The 27,058-nt window shown below is 47.6% G+C and overlaps 1 protein-coding gene across 6 annotated transcripts in view; it reads left to right on the plus strand.

Moving 5' to 3' along the window:
* Positions 1–27,058, plus strand: part of ABAT (4-aminobutyrate aminotransferase) — a 111,092-nt gene that overhangs the window by 69,239 nt on the left and 14,795 nt on the right. For all 6 annotated transcript variants that reach the window (XR_012092910.1, XM_007985096.3, XM_007985080.3 and 3 more), the window contains exons 4-13: positions 97–126; positions 2,553–2,670; positions 8,732–8,781; positions 15,010–15,090; positions 15,678–15,770; positions 16,750–16,812; positions 21,256–21,319; positions 21,922–22,070; positions 24,129–24,266; positions 26,237–26,404. Coding sequence is in view for 5 of the 6 variants with exons in the window: in XM_007985096.3 (XP_007983287.2) it covers positions 97–126; positions 2,553–2,670; positions 8,732–8,781; positions 15,010–15,090; positions 15,678–15,770; positions 16,750–16,812; positions 21,256–21,319; positions 21,922–22,070; positions 24,129–24,266; positions 26,237–26,404 (954 nt within the window). In the remaining variant the exon portion in view is untranslated. The remainder of the gene's footprint in view (positions 1–96; positions 127–2,552; positions 2,671–8,731; positions 8,782–15,009; positions 15,091–15,677; positions 15,771–16,749; positions 16,813–21,255; positions 21,320–21,921; positions 22,071–24,128; positions 24,267–26,236; positions 26,405–27,058) is intronic.

Genomic DNA, 27,058 nt, shown 5'->3' on the forward strand with positions numbered 1-27,058 from the left:
AAATGTCAAGACTTGGGAAAACATGAAAGACTTTAAGCTATTTTGGCAAAAAAGAGTGTGGACTTGCTATAATGCTTTTTTTCTTCTTGCCTGCAGGCATTAATGAAACAGCTGAATATAATTCAGGTAAGTGAGGATGAGGTAACGTTCCTTGTGTTGCTTCTTTATCACGACTGAGTTAAAAGACAGATGCTTAATCTGTTCTGGCTCTTGTTTTAAAATAATGTAGTTGGCTTTTGTTCTAAATATTTTTTCTCATTTCCTTTGTGATTTCTTCTTTGACCCGTTGGTTATTTACCTGATGTTTAATTTCCACACTTTGGTAAATTTCCCAAATTTCTTGCTGTTATTGATTTCTGGTTTCATTCCATTATGGTTGGAAAGCACATTTTTGTGATTTCAATCCTGTTAAATGTATTGAGCCTTTTTTTATGGTCTAGCATATGGTCTATCCTGGAGAATATTCCCTCTGTACTTGAGAAGAATCTGTATTCCTCTGTTGTTGGGCAGAGTGTTCTATAGATGTTTGTTAGGTCGGTTGCTTTTAGAATATTGTTCAAATCTTCTGTTTCCTTGCTCACCTTCTGCTTAGTTGTCCTATCCATTATGGAGTGCCAGATGTTGACATCTTCAACTATTATTATTTTTTTTTTTTTTTTTTGAGGCGGAGTCTTGCTCTGTCGCCCAGGTTGGAGTGCAGTGGCACTATCTCGGCTCACTGCAAGCTCCGCCTCCTGGGTTCACGCCATTCTCCTGCCTCAGCCTCCCGAGTAGCTGGGACTACAGGCGCCTGCGTATTTTTCCCTTTGATTCTGTTTTTGCTCTATGTGTTCAGGGCTCTGATGTTAGGTGCAAATATGTTTATAATTGTCATATCTTCTTAGTGGATTGACCCTTTATAATATTAATATTATAATATTCTCTCTTTAGTAACATTTTTATAGCCTATTTTTTCTGATATGAGTACAACCCCTTCTAGCTTTCTTACGGTTGCTGTGTGCGTCAGATACCTTTCTCCATCGTTTTACTTTCAAACTCTTTGTGTTCTTGAATCTAAAGTGTCTTCTGTAAACAGCATAGAGTTGGTTCTTTTTATCCAGTCTGACAGTCTCTGCCTTTTGATTGGATTGTTGAATCCATTGACAGTTAATGTTATTATTCATATGGTTGTATTTACAGCTGCCATTTATTGTTGTTCTTGTCTTCTGTCTTTTGTTCTTTTGTTCCTCTCTTTTTTTTTTTTTTTTTTTTTTGAGACGGAGTCTCGCTCTGTCGCCCAGGCTGGAGTGCAGTGGTGCAATCTCGGCTCACTGCAAGCTCCGCCTCCCAGGTTCATGCTATTCTCCTGCCTCAGCCTCCCGAGTAGCTGGGACTACAGGCGCCCGCCACCAATCCCGGCTAATTTTTTTTTTTGTATTTTAGTAGAGACGGGGTTTCACCATGTTAGCCAGGATGGTCTCGATCTCCTGACCTCGTGATCCGCCCATCTCAGCCTCCCAAAGTGCTGAGATTACAGGCGTGAGCCACCGCGCCCAGTCTTTTTTTTGTATTTTAATGGAGTTTTTCTCTTATTGCCCAGGCTAGAGTGCAGTGGTGCAATCTCAACTCACTGCAACCTCCGCCTTCCAGTTTCAAGAGATTCTCCTGCCTCAGCCTCCCAAGTCTCTGGGACTACAGGCACCTGCCACCAGGCCCAGCTAATTTTTTTGTATTTTTAGTAGAGACAGGGTTTCACCATGTTGGTCAGGCTGGTCTCGAACTGCTGACCTCGTGATCCACCTGCCTCGGCCTCCCAAAGTGCTGGGATTACAGGCGTGAGCCACCCCACCCAACCCTTTTTTGTTTTTTGTTTTTTGTTTTTTGAGATGAAGTCTCACTCTGTCACCCAGGCTGATGTGCAGTGGCACAATCTCAGCTCACTGCAACCTCTACCTCCTGGGTTCAAGCAATTCTCCTGCCTCAGTCTCCCAAGTAGCTGGGATTACAGGTGCCCGCTACCACACCTGGCTAATTTTTGTATCTTTAGTAGAGATGGGGTTTCACCATGTTCCCCAGGCTGATCTTGAACTCCTGACTTCAAATAATCCACCTGCCTTGGCCTGCCAAAGTGCTGGGATTACAGGCGTGAGCCACTGTGCTCAGCTCTCTTGTATACAAATGTTTTTTATTTTGCATTAAGTGAGTACTTTCCAGTGTAACATTTTTATTTCTTTAATGATTACTGTATATTTTTAGTTTTCTTTGAGGTTGCTCTAAGGTTTACCATACATTACAGAATCGACTTCAGATTTGTATCCCTTTTTGTGTTCTGATGTATAAAACGCGTACAGAAAAATTCATGAAATATAAAATCACAGCTTACTGAACTATTATAAAGCAAACCACCCATGCCCTTAGCCAAAGCAAGAAATACATTGCCGGCACCCACAGATGCCCCTGTGTATCCACAGATAGTCACGATATGGTGTACTTCACTGATTCAAGCTTAATCCTGAAAGAGCAAGAATCTAGGGAGTGGCGGTGAGCCTGAGTTAGTCTCTTTTTTCTTCAAGAATGCAGAGGCTGTGCATTTTTTCTGCAATTACGAAGAGAGCCGAGGCAATTACCTGGTTGATGTGGACGGCAACCGAATGCTGGATCTTTATTCCCAGATCTCCTCTGTCCCCATAGGTAAGAGCTGGGAGATCACTCCTTGGAGATAACCTCTGTTTCTGTCTCCCCTAGTTGTGGCTATCCAGGCATGAGGATGTGGCGTCCAGCAGGCACATCCCAGGGTGTTGCCTGACACTTTGCTCAGGGGTAGGAAAAAAATAAGTAATGCATAAAGGGCATATTATTAGACATATTATATGTCCTCTCTCATCTACTCCTTCCCCAAATTCTACAAGGTAAGTATGTATTCATATCCCCATTTTGCAGACAGGTAAACAAAGCGTAGAAAGGTTTGGTACCTTGCATAGGAATCATAGCTAGAACGCGAACCCATCGGTGTGACGACAGCGGCTCCCAGGTAGGTGTCTTAGGTTGAGTTTCCTCGAAGAAGAGCCTGAGGTGAGGATTTCCTTTTTCCCCTGCTTTTTTTTTTTTTTTTCAGACGGAGTCTTGCTCTGTCGACCAGGCTCCAGTGAAGTGGCACAATCTTGGTTCACTGCAACCTCTACCTCCCGGGTTCAAGCGATTCTCGTGCCTCAGCCTCCCAAGTAGCTGGGATTACAGGCTCGCGCCACCACGCCTATCTAATCTTTGTATTTTTAGTAGAGACGGACTTTCACCACATTGGCCAGGATGGTCTAGAACTCCTGAGTGCAAGTGATCTGCCTGCCTCAGCCTCCCACAGTGCTGGGATTATAGGTGTGAGCCACTACGCCCAGCCTAAATTTTTTTTTTTTTTTTTAGAGACAGGGTCTCACTATGCTGTCCAGGCTGGTCTCAAACTCCTGGACTCAAGTGATCCTCCCACCTCGGCCTCCCAAAGTGCTAGGATTACAGGTGTGAGCCGCTGAAACACGCCAGAGGTAGGGATTCTTGGGCAGGTTGTTGGTTGAGGGAGAGCTCTCAGGAGAAAGGGGAGGAAAGGAAAGTGCCTAGGGCAGGGGGAAGAAGCTAAGAGGGAAGGTCTCAGCTGGAACTATCCACAGCCTGACCCCACTTGGGGCTCTGGAGCATGCACCACACCCCAGAGTTGGTCTCAGAATGAAGGAAAGGGTCTGGCTTTTTATGCCCCTTCACCAGCCAGTCATCACCCATCCGCTGCCAGAGGGGAGAACTTGTATAATCTCCTCGGCAGAGCGGCTTCCATTTGCCAAGGGCAGTTTTCCAGGCACGGAGGCAGCTGGAGTTATTATCAACCAACACACAGAGCAGCTGGGAAACAGTGACCTGCCCAGTAAAAGTGACCTTGGTGGGACGCCCACAGCCTCTGCCTCCCAGGGTCACCTCCCAGCCCCCAATCAGCATTCCCTCTGGACCCTGCTCAGCAGCCTGGAGCCTTTCCTTGAGACCCAGCCTTGGCTGTCCACACCGCTTCTTCTTCCCCTGCTCGTTTCCTCACACCTATTTATTTCTCACTAAGATGCTATTAGACAATAAGTGGACTCATTCTTTTGGGGAAGTCCATTCAGGAATGCCTCAGCCATGGAAGGCATTTGGGAGACAAAGATTTACAAAACCCCATCTCCCTTTTGTGTGGCAGCGGAAGGGATGGGCTCTTGAGTTGTCCTGGGTTCAAATCCTGGCTCCACTATATATTAGCTGTGGGATTGTGACCCACCCCCCAGGAGTCCCTCAGTCTGAATGCCCAGCTAGCCACGGTGTGCATGAAGGTCAGGGAATCAGATTAGCAGCGTTTCTTTAAAAAACTAGAAGTTTGATCAGGCACGGTGGCGCACACTGGTAATCCCAGCACTTTGGGAGGCCAAAGGAAGAGGACTGCTTGAGGCCGGGAGTTTAAGACCAATCTGGGCATTATAGTGAGACCCAACCCCAATCTCTACAAAAAATTTTTTTAAATTAGCTAGGCATGCCTACAGGTGCATGCCTATAGTCCCAGCTACTCTGGAGGCTCAGTCAGGAGGATCACTGGAGCCCAGGAGTTTGAGGCTGCAGTGGGTTATGATCACACCACTGCACTTCAGCCTGGGCAACAGTGCAAGACCCTGTCTCAGTAAAAAACAAAAACGGAAACATTCTAGAAGTTCTAAAAGTTCTCTCTCTGGCCACCTGTCCTCCCATATCTGTAGTCTTCAAAAAGATTTTTTTAAGTTGATATTTATTGAGAATTTACTATGCATCTGGCATATTGCCAAGTGCCTTATATGTTATCTCATTAAATGGCTACAACTGCCTTAGAGTAGGGTCTTTTAACATCACCTCCAGTTGACTGATGGGCCCAAGTTTCAGGAGCTTACAGGGTTTTCCTGGCATACACAGGGAATCCAAGGCTAAGCCAGTGTGTGAACAAATGACTCTCTGCCTCCCAAGCTTATTTCCATGGTAGCTGCCTTGCAGACACCTGCCCCTGCCCTGCCCTGAAATGTGGGGGTCCCACAACATCAAAAGCCCAAGGCAGGATTTCCCTGATCAGAGGGACCAGCTCTGCTCTCATCTCTTCTTCAGAAGCCAGTAAGGCACACCGCATCTGAGGCTAAATGAGGTTTACCTGGAACGGGCTTATCTCTCTAGAGGCAGAAAAAGGTCATGAACACACAGGCAGTGTTGATAAGGAGCCAGGGCTTAAAGACCTTTGGCCCGGAAACAGTTGGAGAAACCCAGAGTGTTCCTTTTTTGAGTAAGGCGCACTTTTCAGTCTTGGGCCTAGCATGTGTTGGAGTAGGATGGGGGAGTGCCAGGGATGAATGTTAATAGTCCTCCCCACCTTTGTCCCCCTTGGTGACTCTCCCATCTATCTTCTCGACCAGGCAGCGTGGAACCCCAAGGCATTTCAAATCACTTTCACTTTTCTATTCTATTAGGAGAAAGTCTGCCCTGGGTGATGCCAGGTCTTTAATACCTGTCTCCACTGGCTGATCTCTTACTGTGGAGGAGTGCGTGGCCCAGGCTCAGAGGCTTGGGCAGGCAACAGAAAGATTGTGGCCCATGGCATTCAACCTCTGGCCACACTGATATAAAGTCTCCTTTCAAAGTAAATGTATTTGGCCGGGCACAGTGGTTCATGCCTGTAATCCCAACATTTTGGGAGGCTAAGACAGGAAGATAGCTTGAGCTCAGGAGTTTGAGACCAGGCTGGCCAGCATGGTGAAACCCTGTCTATAAAAATAAAAAACAAAAAGTAGCCAGGCATGGTGGTGCACACCTGTAATCCCAGCTATTCAGGAGGCTGAAGTGGGAGGATTACTTAAGCTGGGGAGGTTGAGGCCGCAGTGAGCTGTGATTACACCACTGCACTCCAGCCTGGGCAACAGAGTGAGACCCTGTCTCAAACAAACAAACAAATAAACAAAACAATAAAAAAAAAAGAAAATAAAAGTTTCAAGGGGTGAATTCTGAGATTAGCTGGTGATGTTCAAATTCAGCAGGAGTTAGTATGAACCTTGTGGTGGAAATTCAGGCCATGACATCAGCAAGCTCGTTTTGCACAAACTCCAGTTGACCATCTTGGTCCCCCTATGGCTTCCAGACACATGAAAGTGAGGATGCATTCATCAGGGTGAGAGCTGTGATTTTTGGAAACTCAAGTCAAACACATGAGGTCAGCTGCTGAGTTCTTTCCGCAGAGAGAGACACTGCTGCCTCTTGTGCTCCAACCTTATGTGTAATTGTCTCCCAGGACTGACTGGGAGATGATCTGCAGGGCAGGTGCATTAATTACCAGGAGATAGAAAGTGGCTTGACTTCAGGCCGGGTGCGGTGGCTCACACCTGTAATTCTAACACTTTGGAAGGCCGAGGTGGGCGGATCACTTGAGGACAGGAGTTCAAGATCAGCCTGGCCAACATGGTGAAACCTCGTATCTACTAAAAATACAAAAAAATTAGCCATGCATGGTGGCACACACCTGTCAACCCAGCTACTCCGGAGGCTGAGGCATGAGAATCGCTTGAACCTGGGAGGCAGAGGTCTCAATGAGCCAAGATTGTGCCACTGCACTCCAGCCTGGGCAACAAGGCAAGACTGCTGAAAAGAAGAGGGGGGTGAGGAGGGGAGGGGAGCTTGACTTGTTAGGGGAGGCCAACATGCAATAGAATGGTTAAGAATGTCGTTCAAAAACCCCTGGAAGATTACAACAATCTTGCTTGAGTCTAACATAACTACAGAGTAATCCTTATTAATTAACTTCAAATATTTTAATTTTAATTTTTTTTCTTTTTTTATTTCTTCTTTTTTAAAAAATGGGATACATGTGTAGAACCTGCAGATTTGTTACTTAGGTATACGTGTGCCATGGTGGTTTGCTGCACCTATTATCTCGTTATTTTAATTTTTAATAGAGTGGGGACCCGTGTATTTCCCAAGCCTGAGCCCCATCTCAGTTCCTCTCCCAGAAGCAACCATTATTATCAGCTTCTTCTAGAGAAATATTCAGTGTGTGTGTAAGCACTCACATATCCTGTGTCTGTCCTTCTTCACTTAGCAGATCTCAGAGATTATTCTAACTCAGCACAAATAAATCTCTCTCACCCTTTTCTACAGCTGATTCGTTACATTAGAAGGCTTAGTTCCCTGACCCACTATTGATGGATGGTAGGTTGCTTTCAAGTCTTGAGATATGAGTGTCACAGTTAAGATCCATGCTCATAGATCTTTATACACACTGTAGGATAAATTCATAGAAGAGCAATTGCTGAATCCGAGTGTGCTAAGCCTTGTCGTGCAATGTCAGGCCCAGTCTGGACGGTAAATGCCGTGGGACTCTGGGAATAAGCAGATGTATGAAGGCAGGACGAGGCCTGCGGGTCACAGATTGCAGGTGGCATCACTACTCACTCAGTCCCTGAGCAAACATTCGTCGAGATTTGACTCAGCCAGTAGGCGCTGCGAAGGAAGGTGAGGATCTTCTCTGCAATTCGGCAGTTGGGACTGTTGAACCATACTCCCCAGTCAGCCCCAGGCTTGAAATTTTCTTACATTTATCTCCCTTTTAATATTTTATTTTATTTTATTTTATTTTATTTTATTTTATTTATTATTCTATTCTATTCTATTTTCTCTATTCTATTCTATTCTATTCTATTCTATTCTATTCTATTCTATTCTATTCTGAAATGGAGTCTCACTGTCACCCAGGCTGGAGTGTAGTGGCACAATAATCTCAACTCACTGCAACCTCCACCTCTCGGGTTCAAGCGATTCTCCTGCCTCAGCCTCCCGAGTAGCTGGGATTACAGGAACACAGCATCACACCCAGCTAATTTTTGTATGTTTAGTAGAGACGGGGATTCACTATGTTGGCCAGGCTGGTCTGGAACTCCTGACCTCAGGTCATCTGCCTGCCTCAGCCTCCTGAGTAGCTGGGACTACAGGCACGTGCCACCACGCCCGGCTAATTTTTCTATTTTTAGTAGAGATGGAGTTTCGCCATGTTGGCCAGGCTGCTCTGGAACTCCTGACCTCAGGTGATCCGCCTGCCTCAGCCTCCCGAAGGGCTGGGATGACAGCTGTGAGCCACCATGCCCGGCACATTTATCTCGGCTTATGTTTATGTAGTCCAGTAGGTCTCAAACCTGAAGAAGCATCAAAATCTCCTAGAGAATTTGTTGGATTTCTAGGCTGCCCCCTGAGAGATTCTGAGTCAGGGGTGTTGGGGGGGCACCAGTAATCTCTTTTTGTCAAAAGGATAGGCCGGGCGCGGTGGCTCAAGCCTGTAATCCCAGCACTTAGGGAGGCCGAGACGGGTGGATCACAAGGTCAGGAGATCGAGACCATCCTGGCTAACACGGTGAAACCCCGTCTCTACTAAAAATACAAAAAACTAGCCGGGCGAGGTGGCGGGCGCCTGTAGTCCCAGCTACTCCGGAGGCTGAGGCAGGAGAATGGCGTGAACCCGGGAGGCGGAGCTTGCAGTGAGCTGAGATCCGGCCACTGCACTCCAGCCAGGGCTACAGAGCAAGACTCCATCTCAAAAAAAAAAAAAAAAAACAAAAGGATAAAAGACCCTTTGGTGTTTAAAGAGAGTTGCGGGGTTGGAAAGGAAGGGAGAGGGAAGGAGAGGAGGGAGGGGCGTGGAGAACCCGTGGCTGCAATGAGATCTCTAACAATACTCTCCTGCCCTCAGGTTACAGCCACCCCGCCCTGCTGAAACTCATCCAACAGCCTCAAAATGCGGTAGGTCTTGGGGTTACACAGAATAAAGACAAAATGTGTTCATGGCCATTCACAGAATCACTGGGCAGACTTTGGCAATAGTCCTTGCATTCATTCATTCCATAAATATTTATCGAGCCCGTACTATGTGCCAGGTATGTGGAATGCCTTGATGAACGAAAATGCAGTGCCCACATTCCCACGGAGGCAGTCAGTTAACCACACACATGAATAGAGAATTGCAACCCTATTAAGTGCTACAGAGTAAGATAGGCAGTGCTTCGTGGGCATAAAAGAATGATGCTAACAGTTAATGTTTATGGAGAGCATAATTTGCACCCAACGCTGTGTTCAGCGCTTTCTAGCTATAATATTGACAAGTCTGTGAAGCAGGTACTCTTGTTATCCCCATTTTACAGATACAGCAACTGAGGCACAGAGTGGTTAAGTATTTGCCCAAGGTCACACAGCTAGTGGAGGCGCTGAGAATAAACCCACAGGAGCTGAGTTATTTGGGATGGAGAGGGTGGCTGTCAGGGAGGCTTCCCAGGGAAAAGACTTTTCAGCTGAGATCTGAAGGAAAGGAAGGTCTGGCAGGTCAGGAGTCGGAGGAATGGTCCCAGCAGGGAGAAGAGGGCAGTGGCGTGGCTGGAGCAGAGAGAGTGGGGAGGGATCCAAGGAGGACTAGAGTAGCAGCAGGGCACCCGGTTTTCAGACGCCACCTAGACCGGGGTTCTGAACTCTCACACTGTTGACATCTGTAGCCAGATAATTCTGTGTTGCGAGGGGCTGTCCTGTGCATTGAGACACTGAGCGGCATCCCTGGACTCTACCCACTAAATGCCAGTAGCAACTCCCTCCTGAGGCTGTGACACCCAAAAAATGTCTGCAGACATGGCCAGATGTCCCCTGGTGGATACAGTCACCCCACGTGAGAACCCCTGCAATAGAAGACATTCATCTCTATCCTGAGAGAGGTGGAAACCATTGCACATTTATACTAAAGTATATGGCCGGTCACGGTGGCTCACACCTGTAATCCCAGCACTTTGGGAGGCTGAGGCAGGCAGAGCACTTGAGGTCAGGAGTTCGAGACCAGCCTGGCCAGCATGGTGAAACCCCGTCTCTACTAAAAATACGAAAATTAGCCAGGTGTGGTGGTGCAAGTCTGTAATCCCAGCTACTTGGGAGGCTGAGGCAGGAGAATCGCTTGAACCCAGGAGGTGGAGGTTGCAGTGAGCTGAGATGGTGCCGCTGCACTCCAGCTTAGGCGACAGAGGGAGACTTTATCTCCAAAAAATAATAATAATAATAAAAATAAAATAAAAAGTATAACGCCCATGCAGGCACGCATACAGCCTAAATGCACAACTCAATGAATTTTCCACGTAACCAGTGTTTCACAATTTTTTTTTTGTTATTGGAACATCCCCTTAAGGAGCATTCTTAGACATTATTTTCCTAGTTGTTCCCTATCATAAAATTGTAATACAAAAATGTAGTACATATAGAGTGTATCTGTGTGTTGTATTTATGTCTGTGCTTTATATGGAACAGAGTAAGTTTTTTTTTTTTTACTCCCATTGAGAATGAATGAGTTGTAATGAGGAATCAGAACATGCCCCCACCCCAGTTAGTATTCCTTCCAACCAAATTAAGTAGACCACTCCACTTACTTTTAACACATTGCTGCATTTCTCCAGTTTTGTTTGCTTGTTTTTTTCTTGAGACAGAGTCTTGCTCTGCTGCCCAGGCTAGAGTGCAGGGGTGCAATCATGGCTCACTGCACCCCAGGCTCAAGCGATCCTCCCACCTCAGCCTCCTGAGTTGCTGGGACTACAGGTGCCCACCGCCACGCCCAGCTAATTTTTGTTTTTTGTGGGTTTTTTTTTTTTTTTTTGGTAGAGATGGGGTTTCACCATGTTGCCCAGGCTGGTCTCGAGCTCCTGGGCTCAAGTGATCCTCCTGCCTCGGTCTCCCAAATTCCTGGGATTACAGGTGTGAGCCACCATACCCAGTTGTATTTCTCCAGTTCTTTTTTGCATGTAAGGGGAGCTTTGCAGTGTGTATCTTTACCTTGTCTGGCTTATTTCATTCAAAATGATGTCTGGGTGATTCTTCCTGGTGTGTAATCGCAGACCATCTATCCTCACGGCCTTAGAGTGCTCCCCTCTGCGGATATCCTGCAATCCTATTGTCCATGGGTATTTGCATAGCTCCAGTTCAGGGCTCTTACGAAGACCGCTGCTGTGGACGGTCGCATGTGTGTCTTCTGCCGTACACATTTATGTGTTTCTGTTAGATACGAAGCTGGGAGTGGAACGGCTGGCCATGTACAGCTCCTGCAGATCCTGCCAGACAGTTCTCCAAACTGATCGCACCAACTCCACTCCCACAGCTGGGGGAGGGTTCCAGTCTCGCCACGTCCTCGTCAACACGGGGTATCACTGGAGGGTTTTCCTTTGACTCAGAGAGGAACATACTTAGCCACACACGACAAGGAACTTGATCCCAAAAAGAAATCTAAGAAAGGCAGAAGGAGCAAAGATCCATTCCTGGTCAGAAGCAGGATCCCTAGCCCTAAAACGTTCTTCCCTTTAAATAAAGAGTGGGAGCTAATAGGAAAGAACCACATTTTCTTCTTTCTGAATGGGTGTGCCCTGCCTGGGAGGGGCCAGAGGACACTCTTGCCTCCAATTAGTTGACAGGTTTAGGGGCTGCTGTAGAGGGAACTGGCGTCCTCCTGAAGGTGTCTGATGAGGCCCAATGTGGCCGGAGGCTCTCGAATGTGTTTACATCCAAAGCCTGGCTTTGTTTTGAAACGTTGTGCAAATCCCAGATGCCTTGGCAGTTGGTGCTGAAAAAAAATGTGTCAACAAACATGTCAGACACATTTGCAGTGTCAACCGCCTCCAGAGGCAGAACCGTCCTCAACAACACATGACGTCAAGGCCCAGAGATTCCGGCTGGGTGTGGTGGCTCATGCCTGTAATCTCAGCACTCTGGGACGCTGAGGCGGAAGAATCCCTGAGGCCAAGAGTTGGAGACCAGCCTGGGCAACATATCGAGAGCCTGTCTCTACAAAAACCGTTTTTAAAAAAATTAGCCGGTTGTGGTGGTGCATACCTGTAGTCCCAGCTACTCAGGAGGCTGAGGTGGGAAGATTGCTTGAGCCCAGGAAGTCACTGCAGTGAGTTGTGATCTCGCCACTGCACTCCAGCCTGGGTCGCAGAGTGAGACCTTGCCTCTAAAACAAAACAAAACAAAAATATATCCCAAAAAACAAAGGCCCAGAGATTCTGATTTCAGGGGACGGTACTATCCTTTCCCTACCGGGAGCTCCCCCAACTTTCCCTATTCCCCGCTAACCTTTCACCTCTCTCTCCCCTCTCACCTAGTCGGGGACTGGTTCTAACCCTCAAGTCTCCCACTTGACTTTCTGCCAGCAACCTCTCCCCATCGATCCCTCCCACTTCCCTTCTCACCTCCTCCAAACCATCCTCCACACTGCGCTGCACGTGGAACCCTTCCCCGGTACTCACTGCCTTCCGGCTGTGTCCCAGTCTCCTCCACCTCAAACGCCAAGCCCTTGGAGAACTGCCTCCCACTTTCTTCTTTAGCCTTATTGCTTGACATTTACTCATTCATAGGTTATTGACTGAATGCTTCCAATGTGCCAAGCACTGTTTTCCGCGCTGGGATTTGATGGTGAATCCACATTCTCCATCCCAGTCCGGGCTGAGTTGTTCTGCAGAGGAACTGGGTTTGGGGCTTGATGAAAAGAGCACCCTGACGCAGTCTTAGAGAGGGGACAACTGACCTCCACGGGCTAAAACGTTTTCAGCAGGACACGCCCAGGGCAGTAGGCTGGGCCACCATTGGCTGACATCTTGGGTCTTCCAAAGTTTTGGCTGGAGATGCACTCAGGTGGTGGCGATGGTATTCTACTCGTACAGGGCAGGTTCCTGCCAGGTCACCAAAGTCCCAAGAAGGGGTTTATCAACCCTTTTGCACCCAAACCAAACCACCCTGAAACTCCACCATCATTCCTTCATGTGACTCCCTAAAAATGAAACCACGTCCCTTAGATCTAATATCTGGATTCCAATTGTGATTTCTTTTTTCTTCTTTCTTCCTTCTTCTTCCTTCTCCTTCTTCTTTTTCTCCTTTCTTCTTTCTTCTTTCTCTGTCTGTCACCCAGGCTAGAGTGGAGTGGCTTGATCATAGTTTATTGCAGCCTCGAGCTTGGACTCAAAAGATCCTCCCACCTCAGCCTCCTAAGTGACTAGCATTACAGGCGTGAGCCACTGTGCCCAACCTCCAGTTACTATTTCTTATGTCACCAGGACCATCTCATTACATTGCTCACAAGTTATACAATAATCATGGATGTTGCATGTACACAGTCACATTGCAATGAATGCACATAGCATAGTGGGCCTGACCAAGTAAGACACCTGCCATCCTGTGACCTCTAGGTCTTTCCCTCTGCATAACTCTTCCTTTGAGACTGAACTCCTGCATCCTCTGTATGCCATATCATCTCACTGGCTCCTTACAAGCACCTAGTGAAGAGTCTCCAGTTTGGCAGATGAGAAACCCAAAGCTCACAGAGGTTAAGTGAGTTGCCCAAGGTTGCACAGCCACTTAAGCCAAAGCCAGTTCTCTTCATGCTGCACCCTAAGCCTACTGAGCTGACTGCAAGGGTTTAGAAACCTATCCTCATTTGATCCTGATACCCGATGTCCCAGATATCTTCTGTTCTTAACGTCACGCTTTCTTGAGCAAGAACATCACCCCCACATCATTCCTAGATCCAGATAGGCTGTCAAGCTGCCAGCCAGCCATGCTGTCCCCTTCTGGGAGCCACTTCCCTGCTGCCACTGAGGGCCAGCTTGCTTCCACCCTATTCTCATGATGTGATTTCTTAGGAGCCCTGCTAACAGGTCAGAGCCAGAAGGAAATGCTCCTTAAAGTCCCCTCCGAGGTTGAGCACCGTGGCTCACACTTGTAATCCCAGCACTTTGGGAGGCTGAGGCAGGAAGGTCGCTTGAGTCCAAGAGTTCAAGACCACCCTGGGCAACATGGCGAAACCCCATCTCTATAAAAAATACAAAAAGTTAGCTGGGCGTGGTGGCGCGTGCCTATAGTCCCAGCTACTTGGAAGGCTGAGGTGGGAGGATCACTTGAGCCTGGGAGGTCGAGGCTGCAGTAAGCTGATATCACGCTACTGCACTCCAACCTGAGAGACAGAGCAAGACCCTGTTAAAATAAAAAAAAAAAAGAAAAAAAAGAAAAAAAGCCCTTCCAGGCAAGCCAAGGTCTCTGGGTTGTGCCAAGCATGAGCATTTTCGGGTGGAGGCTACCTGCAGTATCTGACAGAGAGTGGCATCTGAAGTCAGTAAACCTAGATCTGAGTTGTGGTGTTTCCCCTTCTTGGCTGTGTGACTTGGGGCAAGTTGTTTGACCTCTCTGGTCCTCAGTCTCCCCAACTCTACAATGAGGACGATTAACTTCCCTTACAAATACTTATCCTATACCCAACTGAGTGATCGGAAAGCAGAAAAAGCAAGAGGTAGGAATCTGCCAGTTTCTAGCAGCACAAGCCAAGTCCTAAAGCCCCTGGGAGAATCATCTCTGGGGACCCCTCTGCCCTTGGGTCTCCGCCTATACAGTGATGCTGCTTTTTGATTTACACTGAGTGCATTACACTGATGTTGCCCAAGAAACTCTCTCTACCCCAAAAGTCCCTTTCTGTATTTTTAGTAGAGAAAAGCTTTCACCATGTTGGCCAGGCTGGTCTCGAACTCCTGGCCTCAAGCAATCCACCCACCTCGGCCTCCCAAAATGCAGGGATTATAGGCGTGAGGCATTGCACCCTGCCTGTTTTTTAGCCATTCTAATGGTTAAATCTACAAAGAAAGAGACTTACAGGAAGTTGCAAAAACCAGTACAAAGAGCCCCATGTACCCTTCCCTCAGTTTTCCCCAGCGGCAGTAGCATCCTAGATAATGCCAATGCAATATTGCAACCAGGACACTGACCCTTTTTTAAAACATCCACAGCAATCCTAGCGGATTTCTCTAAAAGTTTGAGGAAACCTGCTATGCTCCACCCTGACAGAACGTCATCATCCTGCAACCCCATTCGGAGGCTTTTTGAACACAGGGACTATGAAAAGCACTGTTTGTAGGCAGGGAGCTGGGTCAGGCCCCCAGAAGTCACCGTTTGTCTCTTGCCCTTTTGCAGAGCATGTTCGTCAACAGACCCGCCCTGGGAATCCTGCCTCCGGAGAACTTTGTGGAGAAGCTCCGGGAGTCCTTGCTCTCGGTCAGTTCTAGAGAAGCAATCCCACTGTCTTCAGACCTGGTACTGGCAGGGGAAGGGAAAAGTGGAGATGCCAACAATGAAGAATAAGGTGTTGCTACGGAAATCCTTCTCTCTGAGCTTATTCTTCCATGCAGACTATTTTAAATTTTTCTTTTAAAGGACAGAAGGGATTCTTTGTGTGCAGGACAAAAGGAGCTGGGGAAATGAATATGAATATATGATAGGAGCCTTGCATATGTCATTCAATCCTGTCCTCACTTCTTGGTTTTAGTTACTACAAACAATTAAAGCCTTTGGGAACCTCAGTGTCCCTCCTGGAACGTGTAGGTGTCTTAGACAATGGGAGGTGCATCAGGAGAGAGCTTTTGCCCCCCTTCTTTCCTCTCTGCCAGCCTTAGGGCCTCCCTAGGCTTCTCTGCCACCCTTGGAAAAACCTCAGTCCCCCCTCCCAGTCTGACACCTTCCAGGACAGCCCTGGTTCCGTCTGTCCGTGGTATGGCTCCTGCGAAGATTCAGCTCCAGCCAGGGGAAGCAGGAGAACAGGAGTCATGATGAACCTGGGCTCACGGCTGTTTCCCTCCCCGCAGGTGGCTCCTAAAGGGATGTCCCAGCTCATCACCATGGCCTGCGGCTCCTGCTCCAATGAAAATGCCTTCAAGACCATCTTCATGTGGTACCGGGTGAGATTTGGGGCACACACACACACAGGCTCCGCAGCACCTCGCCACACCTTCACTCCTTGTCTGACTGTTCGTTCCAATGGGCTGAAATATTAGACATCAGTACCAGGGTTAAAATACAGGGATGGCACTTTCCAGACAGCCCAGTGGGGCATGGTGCAAAGGGCTGAGGCTTTGGCATCAAAACTATGCAATGTGGGCTGGGCACAGTGGTTCACCCATGTAATCCCAACACTCTGAGAGGCAAAGGTGGGCGGATCACTTGAGTCCAGGAGCTTGAGACCAGCCTGGGCAACATGACAAAACCCCATCTCTACCAAAAAAAATTCAAAAATTGGCCAGGCATGGTGGTGCATGCCTGTAGTCTCAACTATTCTGGAGGCTGAGGTGGAAGGATTGCTTGAGCCTGGGAGGTCAAGGCTGCAGTGAGCCATGGTTGTGCCACTGCATTTCAGCCTGGGTGACAGAGTGAGACCCTGTCTCAAAAAACAAAAAAACAAAAAAACTATGCAGTATGACTACTTTATTTTATATTATTTAAATATTTATATTTAATCTTGTTTAAATATTCTAAATTGCAGAGACAGAGCCCCACTTTCTTGCCCAGCCTGGTCTCAAACTCTTGGCCTCAAGCAATCCTCCTGTCTTAGCCACCCAAAGTACTAGGATTACAGATTTGAGCCCGCACACCTGGCCTCCATTCTTCCTGGCAGAACATATACACTCTCAGCAGATCTTAATCCAACAGATCTAAATCGTTGCTGATGCTGCTTAATGCATTATGTGTGTTAGTTCCTTCTGTTGCAAGCACAGCTGGTAGCCTCATGTTTCAGTACAGACCTGTAACAATTAATACATGAGATCCACTCCTGAGAAAGCACTTTCTACTTGTCTGGACTGAATATTGGTTTGGTTGGAAAGTTGAAGCCCTGACTACCCCAGAGCATCTCTGAGATTTTGTCCTGTTCTATTGTTTCAGAGCAAGGAAAGAGGGCAGAGGGGCTTCTCCCAGGAGGAGCTGGAGACGTGCATGATTAACCAGGTGAGTGCAGCTGGGTTTGTACCGCATACATCTGGGGAAGCTGCACAGCCTCTCCCGGGCTGTTGCCGGCTGGCTGGCACTGTCCTTCTCAATTAGGAAGGGCCAGGCTGGGCGCCGTGGCTCATGCCTGTAATCCCAGCACTTTGGGAGGCAAAGGCAGGAGGATCACCTGAGGTCAGGAGTTCGAGACCAGCCTGGCCAAGATGGTGAAACCCCATCTCTACTAAAAAGACAAAAATTACCTGGGTGTGGTGGCACACGCATGTAATCCCAGCTACTTGGGAGGCTGAGGCAGGAGAATCACTTGAACCCGGGAGGTGGAGGTTGCAGTGAGCCGAGATCACACCACTACACTCCAGCCTGGGTGACAGAATGAGACTCCTCTCAAAACAAAAAACCAAATAAGCGAAAACAAAAGGCTGGCTGCTGTGGTTCATGCCTGTAATCCCTGCACTTTGGGAGGCGAAGGCAGGAGGATCACCTGAGGTCAGGAGTTCCAGACCAGCCTGGCCAACATGGCAAAACCCTGTCTCTACTGAAAATACAAAAATTAGCCAGGTGTGGTGGCAGGTACTTGTAATCCCAGCCACTCAGGAGGCTGAGGCAGGAGAATTGCTTGAACCCAGGAGGCAGAGTTTGTAGTGAGCTGAGATCACACCACTGCACTCCAGCCCGGGCGACAGAGCAAGACTCCATCTCAAAACAAAACAAAACAAAACACAACAACAACAACAACAACAAAGGAAGGGCCCCCAAGGTGTTCCCAGTCTCAAGTCCATTCCCTGGGTATCAAGGCTGAGTGGAGGTTGGGCGCAGTGGCTCACACCTGTAATCCCGGCACTTTGGGAGTCCAAGGCAGGTGGATCACTTGAGGTCAGGAGTTCAAGACCAACCTGGCCAACATGGTGAAACCTTGTCGCTACTGAAAATACAAAAATTAGCCGAACATGATGACACAGGCTTTTAGTCCCAGCTACTCGGGAGGCTGAGGCAGAAGAATCGCTTGAACCTGGGAGGCGGAGGTTGCAGTGAGCAGAGATTGAGCCACTGTACTTCCAGCCTGAGTGACAGAATGAGACCCCGTCTCAAAAAAAAAAAAGGCTGAGTGGAGATCTCCCTGACCAGCCTTCACCAGTTTCTTAGGACGACTGTCTGAATTTGACAGGTCTCCAAAGGCCATTAACATATTTTCTAGAATAATCCAAATTGTCAGCAGGAATGTATACGCATGGGTGTTCACCCCCTTGGTGTTTACAGTAATAATAACCAGAAAAGACTAGAAACCACCAATATTGGGGAAAGACTAATTAAATGTAGGGATTCGAAGTGGAACCAAGGAGACCACTGCTGGGGATCAGAGGTGACCAGGGACCACAGGGAAAACCAAGTGGGTGAGATTCCAAGCTCCCCACTCAGCTTTACCCAGAACATGCCTGGCCTCCTCTGTTTTGTGTATGAGGTCCCATTAAGATTTAGACCAAAGGGTCTGCTGCTTTAGAAAAAAAACAAAAAGAAAATACTGTGTTATGATCACCTACAAACAAAAACAAAACAAAATAAGGCTGGGCATAGTGGCTTATGCACTTTTTAGTCCCAGCACTTTGGAAGGCCAAGGCAGGAGGATTGCTTGAGCCCAGGAGTTGGAGACCAGCCTGGGCAACAAAATGAGACCCTGGCTCAAAAAATTAAAAATTGAAAAAAAAACAGGAGCCGCTGAACTTAATTACCCTCTGCTAACATTCTAATATTCTGCAGTAAAAATAGTTACTTAAGGTTTCTCTTGGCCTGGACATGTTTGGTATAATTTTGTAAAAACAGTAGAATGTAAATTATATGGTCACTGGGCTCTCAAACATGTAAATGAATATACAGGAAAATACTAGATGGAATCCTGCTAGCATATTTACAATGGCTTGCCTCTGGGTGGTGAGACAGGGTTTTTTTTTTAAAATGCTTTCTTAATATATATTTTTTCCTAACCATACCTCTTGCTAGCAAATGTATCTATACCTTTTTCCATATTCAAATAAACTTACATAAATTTACACTAAAAAATTTTCTTGTTTTTTTTCCTGGCCCTTTTTTTTTTTAATGGACCTTATCCTATCTCTCACTCTCTTTTTCTTATTTATTAATTTATTTTCCTGAGACAGGGTCTCACTCTGGTCCCCAGACTGCAGTGCCGTGGTGCAATCACGGCTCAATGCAGCCTCGACCTCCAGGACTCAAGCAGTCCTCCTGCCTCAGTGTCCTGAGTAGCTGGGACTACAGGCACCTGCCACCATACCCAGCTAATTGTTTTAAAATTTTTATAGAGGCAGAGTCTCACTGTGTTGCTCAGGCTGGTCTCGAACTTCTTAGCTCAAGTAATCCTCCCACCTCGGCTTCCCAAAGTGCTGAGATTAGAGGTGTGAGCCACCGTGCCCAGCCTCCTACGTCTTTCTCTAACTCTGCTTTTCCCACTCGATATCTGTGGGCATCCTAGACCATCAACATTTTTGGATCTCACTCCTCATCATTCATGGCTGAATCCAAATATGCAAAATGATGTGTATATATTAATTACATCTACAATCAGAAGACAAATAAAAAAATGACAAGAGGCCAGGCACGGTGGCTTATGCCTGTAATCCCAGCACTTTGGGAGGCCAAGGTGGGTGGATCACCTGAGGTCAGGAGTTCTAGATTGGCCTGGCCAACATGGCGAAACCCAGTCTCTACTAAAGATACAAAAATTAGCCGGACGTGGTGGCGGGTACCTATAATCCCAGCTACTTAGGAGGCTGAGGCAGGAGAATCACTTGAACCCAGGGGGAGCTGTGGTTGCAGTGAGCCAATATCGCACTACTACACTCCAGCCTGGTGACAGAGCAAGACTCCATCTTAAAAAAAAAAAACAAAAAAACAAACAAACAAACAAACAAAAAACCCAAGAGGGTTTCTGGAATCTGTGGAAGGAGGAGGTCTTAGGGTTTTTTCCGGAGGTCTCAGGGAATTGGTGCTCAACCAACCTGAGACGATGCCAACCTCCTAGAGACTTGGGGGCCCCCACAGTTGCCTCTGAGGCACCTCCAGCAGTTCTGCCTGAGTCAGCGGGAAACATGTTGGGATTTCCTTGCTGGGTGGAGAGTCGGAAAACAATGCGAGGAGTGGCAGCTGTGCCGTTTACTTGGGGCTGGGAAGGGATGCGGTGTCCATGCAACCCTCCTGAACCCAAGGCGCAGCTACCATAGGAGAGCACCCGGTGGGGGCCTCCCCTCGACCGCTTTCTAGCACCAGACCCCTTCCAAAGGCCTGGGGGGGTGGTTCCTGCAAGGTGCCTGGCTCAGCCCCTTGCCTCAGGTCACCCTGGGAAGCAAGTGTGCCCCCATCAGCCCCTGACCCCCTGACCCCTGCAGAGGCCTGAGTAGCAGGCAGCCAGGGCATGGAGAGGAAGTTGAAGAGCCTGTAGAACAGGGGCTGAAAACCCAGGAGTCCCCAGCGGCCAGAGGACGGTGGGCAGTGGGTCACCTACGGTTACCACAGCAGGAAAATGGATCCAAACGGTGCAGCACTGGTGAGAAGCCAGAAGTTCAGGTCTTCATGTGAAATTTCTTGATTTTAAATTTTACAACTTTTTTTTGGAGACAGAGTCTTGCTCTTGTTGACCAGGCTGGGGTACAGTGGCGCAAACTTGGCTCACTGCAACCTCTGCCTCCCAGGTTCGAGCGATTCCCCTGTCTCAGCCTCCCAAGTAGCTGGGATTACAGGCCCCCACCATCATGCCTGGCTAATTTTTGTATTTTTAATAGAGACAGGGTTTCACCATGTTGGCCAGGCTGATCCCAAACTCCTGACCTCCAATGATCCGCCTGCCTCAGCCTCCCAAAGTGCTGGGATTAGAGGCATGAGCCACTGCGCCCAGCCTAAATTTTGTGACTTAAAAAAAAAAAAAAAATGGGCCAGGCGCAGTGGCTGAAGCCTGTAATCCCAGCACTTTGGGAGGCCGAGGTGGGCGGATCATGAGGTCAGGAGATCGAGACCATCCTGGCTAACACGGTGAAACCCCGTCTCTACTAAAAAATACAAAAAAAAAAAAAAAAAAAACTAGCTGGGCGAGGTGGCGGGCGCCTGTAATCTCAGCTACTCGGGAGGCTGAGGCAGGAGAATGGCATGAACCCAGGAAGTGGAGCTTGCAGTGAGCTGAGATCTGGCCACTGCACTCCAGCCTGGGCGACAGAGCGAGACTCCGTCTCAAAAAAAAAAAAAAAAATTGTAAGTATGTATGCAAAATAAAACGTGTTTCTTGGATATAGACCCCGGTGGTCCCATGTGTAACTTCCACCTGTGAAGGATTCCTGGTTCTTCTGATAGATTTCTGTGTCCCTCTGGACTTGCAGAGGCAACAATACAGTTTCCCCATCCTTACAACTGTGGCTAATGACTGATATTTCTTGGTTTTAGGCCCCCGGCTGCCCCGACTACAGCATCCTCTCCTTCATGGGCGCATTCCACGGGAGGACCATGGGTAAGGAGGGACCAGTACGCTCCCAAGGTGGTGTTTAGAATAATAATAACAACAGCAACAATCGCGGCGGCTGACATTGGCAGTTTACACATAGTGTCTCACCGATTCCACACAATCCCCTGCAGAGTGGGGATTATTATTCCTGCTTTGCAGATGTGGGAATCAGGGTTTGGGAAGAGGAAGGATTTCCAAGGCTATTCAGTGACAGATCCGGGATTTGAACTCTTGACTCTATCTTCAAAGCCTGCGCTGCGTCTGTGATTAATCGCAATGCAAACACATACCCACTCAGGCATGCCAATTAAGGGTTCAAGAGTTCCCCCTTCAGCTTCCGGATGAGAACTGGGGTTCAGTATCAAAACATCTCATGTACTCCGCTACTATGTAGGGAGTACTACTGAGTAGTAGGTACTCATCTCATGTACCTACTATGCACCCAGAAAAACTAAAATTTAAACGATAAAAAGAACTGGGGTTTCACAGGCAACAGGCCTCCCTGCTCATCGACAGCCACATGCTGAAATGCATATCATCTCCTTTGCAAAGAGTACTGGCCTGCTTCCCCAAGCCAAGCATTTGCTTTTCTGTTTTGCTCAACTCAGGTTGCTTAGCTACCACGCACTCCAAAGCCATTCACAAGATTGACATCCCTTCCTTTGACTGGCCCATCGCACCGTTCCCACGGCTGAAATACCCTCTGGAAGAGTTCGTGAAAGAGAACCAACAGGAGGAGGCCCGCTGTCTGGAAGAGGTAATGCTCATACCCTCCAGATCCTCCCGAACCACCAGTCCCGTTGCTCTTGCCGCCCCAAGACTTGGCCCAGGAGAAGAGAAACAGATGAAGCGTTTATCTGGGGACCTGTGCAGAGCTCCCCCAGGGGGAAGTAGGGACACAGAGGCCTTGCATCCCAAATATTCCATATTGGGAAAGTTCATGAGACTCTGTCACAGCATCCATCACCCGACTCTGATACCAATTTCTGTATCACTTAAGTTTCTTGGAAGACAAGCATCAATGACTCTAAAGTAAGAGAAAATAGAGCTGTTGAAAGAATATGGGGGCCGGGCGCGGTGGCTCTGCCTGTAATCCCAGCACTTTGGGAGGCTAAGATGGGTGGATCACCTGAGGTCGGGAGTTTGAGACCAGCCTAGCTAACATGGAGAAACCCCGTCTCTACTAAAAATACAAAATTAGCTGGGCATAGTGGTGCATGCCTGTAATCCCAGCTACTCCGGAGGCCAAAGCAGGAGAATCACTTGAACCTGGGAGGTGGTGGTTGTGGTGAGCTGAGATCACACTATTGCACTCCAGCCTGGGCAACAAGAGTGAAACTCCGTCTCAAAAAAAAAAAAAAAGGAAAGAAAAAGAAAACAAAGGAAAGTATCTCACAGCTTCCTTGGGGTGACTGGTGGAGACCTAGGTCAAAATCATATCACCCAAACAGAGGCTTTTCCTTAGCTGTACATAACAAAGAAAGATCTCACTTGTTAGTCTATCTAGGTGTATGGTTTGGGGTTTTTCTTTTTCTTTTTCTTTTTTTGAGACAGAGTTTCACTCTGTTGCCCAGGCTGGAGTGCAGTGGCACGATATCTCGGCTCACTGCAACCTCTGCCTCCTGGGTTCAAGTGATTCTCGTGCCTCAGCCACTGGAGTAGCTGGGATTACAGGCATGCGCCACCATGCCCAACTAATTTTTGTATTTTTAGTAGAGATGAGGTTTCATGGTAGCCAGGCTGGTCTGGAGCTCCTGACCTCAAGAGATCTGCCCGCCTTAGCTTCCCAAAGTGCTGGCATTACAGGTATGAGCCACCGTGCCTGGCCTCTTTCTTTTTAATGAAGACAGGATCTTGCTCTGTTGCACAGGCTGGAATGCAGTGATGTGGTCATAGCTGACTGTGATCTCACAGTCCTGGTTCAAGGGGTCCTCCCACCTCAGCCTCTCAGATAGCCGAGACTACAGGCACGCAGCCACCATGCCCAGCTAATTTTTAAATGTTTTACAGAGATGAACCACACTATGTTGCACAGGCTGGTCTCAAACTCCTGGCCTCAAGCTATCCTTCCTGCCTCAACCTCCGAAAGTGCTGGGATTGCAGGTGTGAACCAACACACCTGGCCCTTAGAACAGTTTTTTAACCAAGGATACATTTCCGATTCTGCCCCAAAAGGATTCTCACACCAATAATAGCAATAATACTATAAGAATAGGAACAATATTAATCAATAATAATATAGTCATGCTAATCGTAATAGTAGCGGCCACCACTTTTTGTGTGCCAGACTCTGTGCTGTATTTTCTCTCTCTGTGTGTGTGTGTGTGTGTGTGTGTGTGAGTGCTCTCACCTTTATTTCTCTCAATATACCCGTGATATAGCTATTTCCCACATAACAAGGTTAAGTGACAGGTGCATGTTCCATGTAAAACAGAGGCAGAACTACAGCTAAAACATCTAGCTCAGCAATCGACTCATAGTGCTACATTTTCTCATTCAGTCCTCTCCACAACCCTGGAAGGTGGATTCTGTCTGTGTGCCCATACAACACATCAGGAAAGTGAGGCTTCTGAAGGCTGAATTACTTGCCCCAAGTTATTAGTTTGTATCCACCCAGGTGCTAACACCAATCTCAAGGAGGATCCATTCCCATCCACACACATAGCTTCTAACAGAGGCTCCGCTGGTCTTAGGAGATGTACACACACACATTTCCAATAAAACTGCACAGGGCTCATCGAACCCCAGATTCCCACCCACGGATACTGGTCACAAGCCTCTGCCAGCGGTGGTGACTTGCCCCTTTGGGATCCAGGTGGAGGATCTGATTGTGAAATATCGGAAAAAGAAGAAGACGGTGGCCGGGATCATCGTGGAGCCCATCCAGTCTGAGGGTGGAGACAACCATGCATCCGATGACTTCTTTCGGAAACTGAGAGACATTGCCAGGAAGGTCAGTGGACGGGGCTGAGGTTGGATGGAGCCATAGGGCTTTCTGGGTTGAGTTCCCAGATTAAAGGGCTAGCAGCACCTCTGCTTTGGAGTTCCTGTCAACCTCCAGACTTGCAGAGGTTGTCTGTCAGCATCAGGGGTGGAGAAATTGGGGTTGGCAGAAGAATGGGGATTCTTCCCTGAAACTACACACACACACACACACACACACACACACACACACACACATAATTTTTTTTTTTTTTTTGAGACAGATTCTTACTCTGTCGCCCAGGCTGGAGTGCAGTGGTGCGATCTCAGCTCACTGCAACCTCCACCTCCCAGGTTCAAGCGATTCTCCCACCTCAGCCTTCCAAGTAGCCGGGACTACAGGTGCGTGCCACCATACCCAACTGATTTTTATATTTCTAGTAGAGATGAGGTTTCACCATGTTGGCCAGGCTGGTCTCGAACTCCTGACCTCACGTGATCTGCCCACCTCAGCCTCCCAAAGTGCTGGGATTACAGGCCTGAGCCACCACACTTGGCCTTAAAATCTTTTTAAAATATCTTTATGGATACATAATAGTTGCAATGCATAATGATCAAATCTGGGTAATTGGATATCCATCACCTAAAACATTTATCATCTCTTTGTATTGGGAATATTCCAAATCCACTCCTAGTTATTTTGAAATATACAATAAATTATTAACTATAATCACCCTATTGTGCTACTGGACACTAGATCTTATTCTTCTATCTAACTGTACTTTTGTATCCATTAACCAACCCCTGTTTATCTCTACCTCCCCATTAGCCTTGCCAGCCTCTGATAGCCATCATTCTACTCTCTTTCTTCATAAGGGAAATGTTTTTAGTCCCCACATAAGTGAGAACCTGCAACATTTGCCTGTGTCTGGCTTATGTCTCTTAACATAATGTCCTGTAGTTCCATCCACGTCATTGCTAATGACATAATTTCATTCTTTTTACGGCTGAATAGTGTTCCATTGTGTATATGTACCCTATTTTCTTTTTCTTTCTTTTTTTTTGGAGACAGTCTCACTCTGTTGCCCAGGCTGGAGTGCAGTGGCACGATTTTGGCTCACTGTAACCTCCGCCTCCTGGATCCAAGCGATTCTTCTGCCTCAGCTTCATGAGTAGCTGGGATTTCAGGTGTGCGACACCACGCCCGGCTAATTTTTGTATTTTTAATAGAGATGGGGTTTGCCATGTTGGCCAGGCTGGTCTCAAACTCCTGACCTCAGGTGATCTGCCTGCCTCAGCCTCCCAAAGTGCTGGAATTACAGGTGTGAGCCATTGCACCCGGCCGATGGTGTAGGTACCATATTTACTTTATCCATTCATCTGTTGATGGACAGATTGATTCTGTATCTTGGCTATTGTGAACAGTGCTGCAATAAACATGGGGGTGCAGGTATCTCTTTGATACGCTGATTTCCTTTCTTTACGTTTTGTGTTTGTTTTAATGGCTTGTGCATATATAAACTGGCAATCAAACCGATAAGTTCACAGATAAAAGTTGTAAGACATGAGTTGACTTAACACAGACACCGAGTTAGAAATAGCCCTGGTGACAAGCAGAGCACGGCAGCTGAAGTCTGAGAAGCACAGTCGAGGCCTCCCTGTTGGACACAGCTCCCTCTGACGAGGTTGAGACCCGAGACCGAAGCCAGATGGCATACCGCTCTGTGTTGGTGCAGGGAGTATTCAATGTTCTGGATTTTTTTTGGTGCAGCTTAGCAGTTTTAGGAGACACTCAGATACAGCTCTTGTTGGAACTGCTCAGCTCAAGTGTTTTGGTTAGTTTTTCTGTGCACAGCTCAAGAACATGGGGCTGGCTTGCTGTTCAGAAAACAAGCACGATGTGTGTGGACCCAGGGTTTGGCAGGTGGTTGGCTATAGAGGGCATGAGTTTTTGGCCTCCCACGGGTGTTTATTTCTCCCTCCTCTCTCTTCTCCGGCCAGCATGGCTGCGCCTTCTTGGTGGATGAGGTCCAGACCGGAGGTGGCTGCACAGGCAAGTTCTGGGCCCATGAGCACTGGGGCTTGGATGACCCAGCAGACGTGATGACCTTCAGCAAGAAGATGATGATTGGGGGCTTCTTCCACAAGGAGGAGTTCAGGCCCAATGCTGTGAGTTGGATCCAGCCTTCTCTCTACATCAAGGGCAGAGAAGGGAGCATCCTCTTCTCCTAACTGTTCCTTTCTTGCCATCGAGGAGCTGGGTGGGCACCTACTGGGTCGCAGGTTTCCTAAGGCCCAGTTCTTATCAATGCAATTAGCAGTGGTGTGCCCTCCTAGCTGTCTCTGTAAGGCTGACTCTGGAACAGTCCACCATCAGCCTTCTCCTGATTTCTCTCCATGTGCACACACAATAATATCATTGACAGCTGCTGCAGCAGACTGAGCGTTTGCTGTGTGCCTAGTTCTAAGTATTTCTCATACACTTTTAATCCTGAGAACAATCTAACCAAGTAGGTGTTATTTTTATCCTCATTTTACTAATGATGAATTAGGCACAGAGAGGTTAAGTCATTTGTCAAAGGTCACACAGCCTGTTAAGTGACAAAGCCAGGACTCCAACCCAGAGTCCATACTCTTACCCACTACACTGTGTACTGCCATGTGTGCATACAGAGTCACACACATACACACACACACACACACACATACACAGCCATCAGGGGCCAATGTCCTTTCACCATTCCTACATGTAGTTTCCACCCTCAAGGTTGCCTCATGGTCCAAAATGGCTTCTGGTGCTCCAGCCATCACATCTCAATTCTA

The sequence above is a fragment of the Chlorocebus sabaeus genome, chromosome 5, assembly GCF_047675955.1.
Source record: "Chlorocebus sabaeus isolate Y175 chromosome 5, mChlSab1.0.hap1, whole genome shotgun sequence".
NCBI classification, from domain to species: domain Eukaryota; kingdom Metazoa; phylum Chordata; class Mammalia; order Primates; family Cercopithecidae; genus Chlorocebus; species Chlorocebus sabaeus.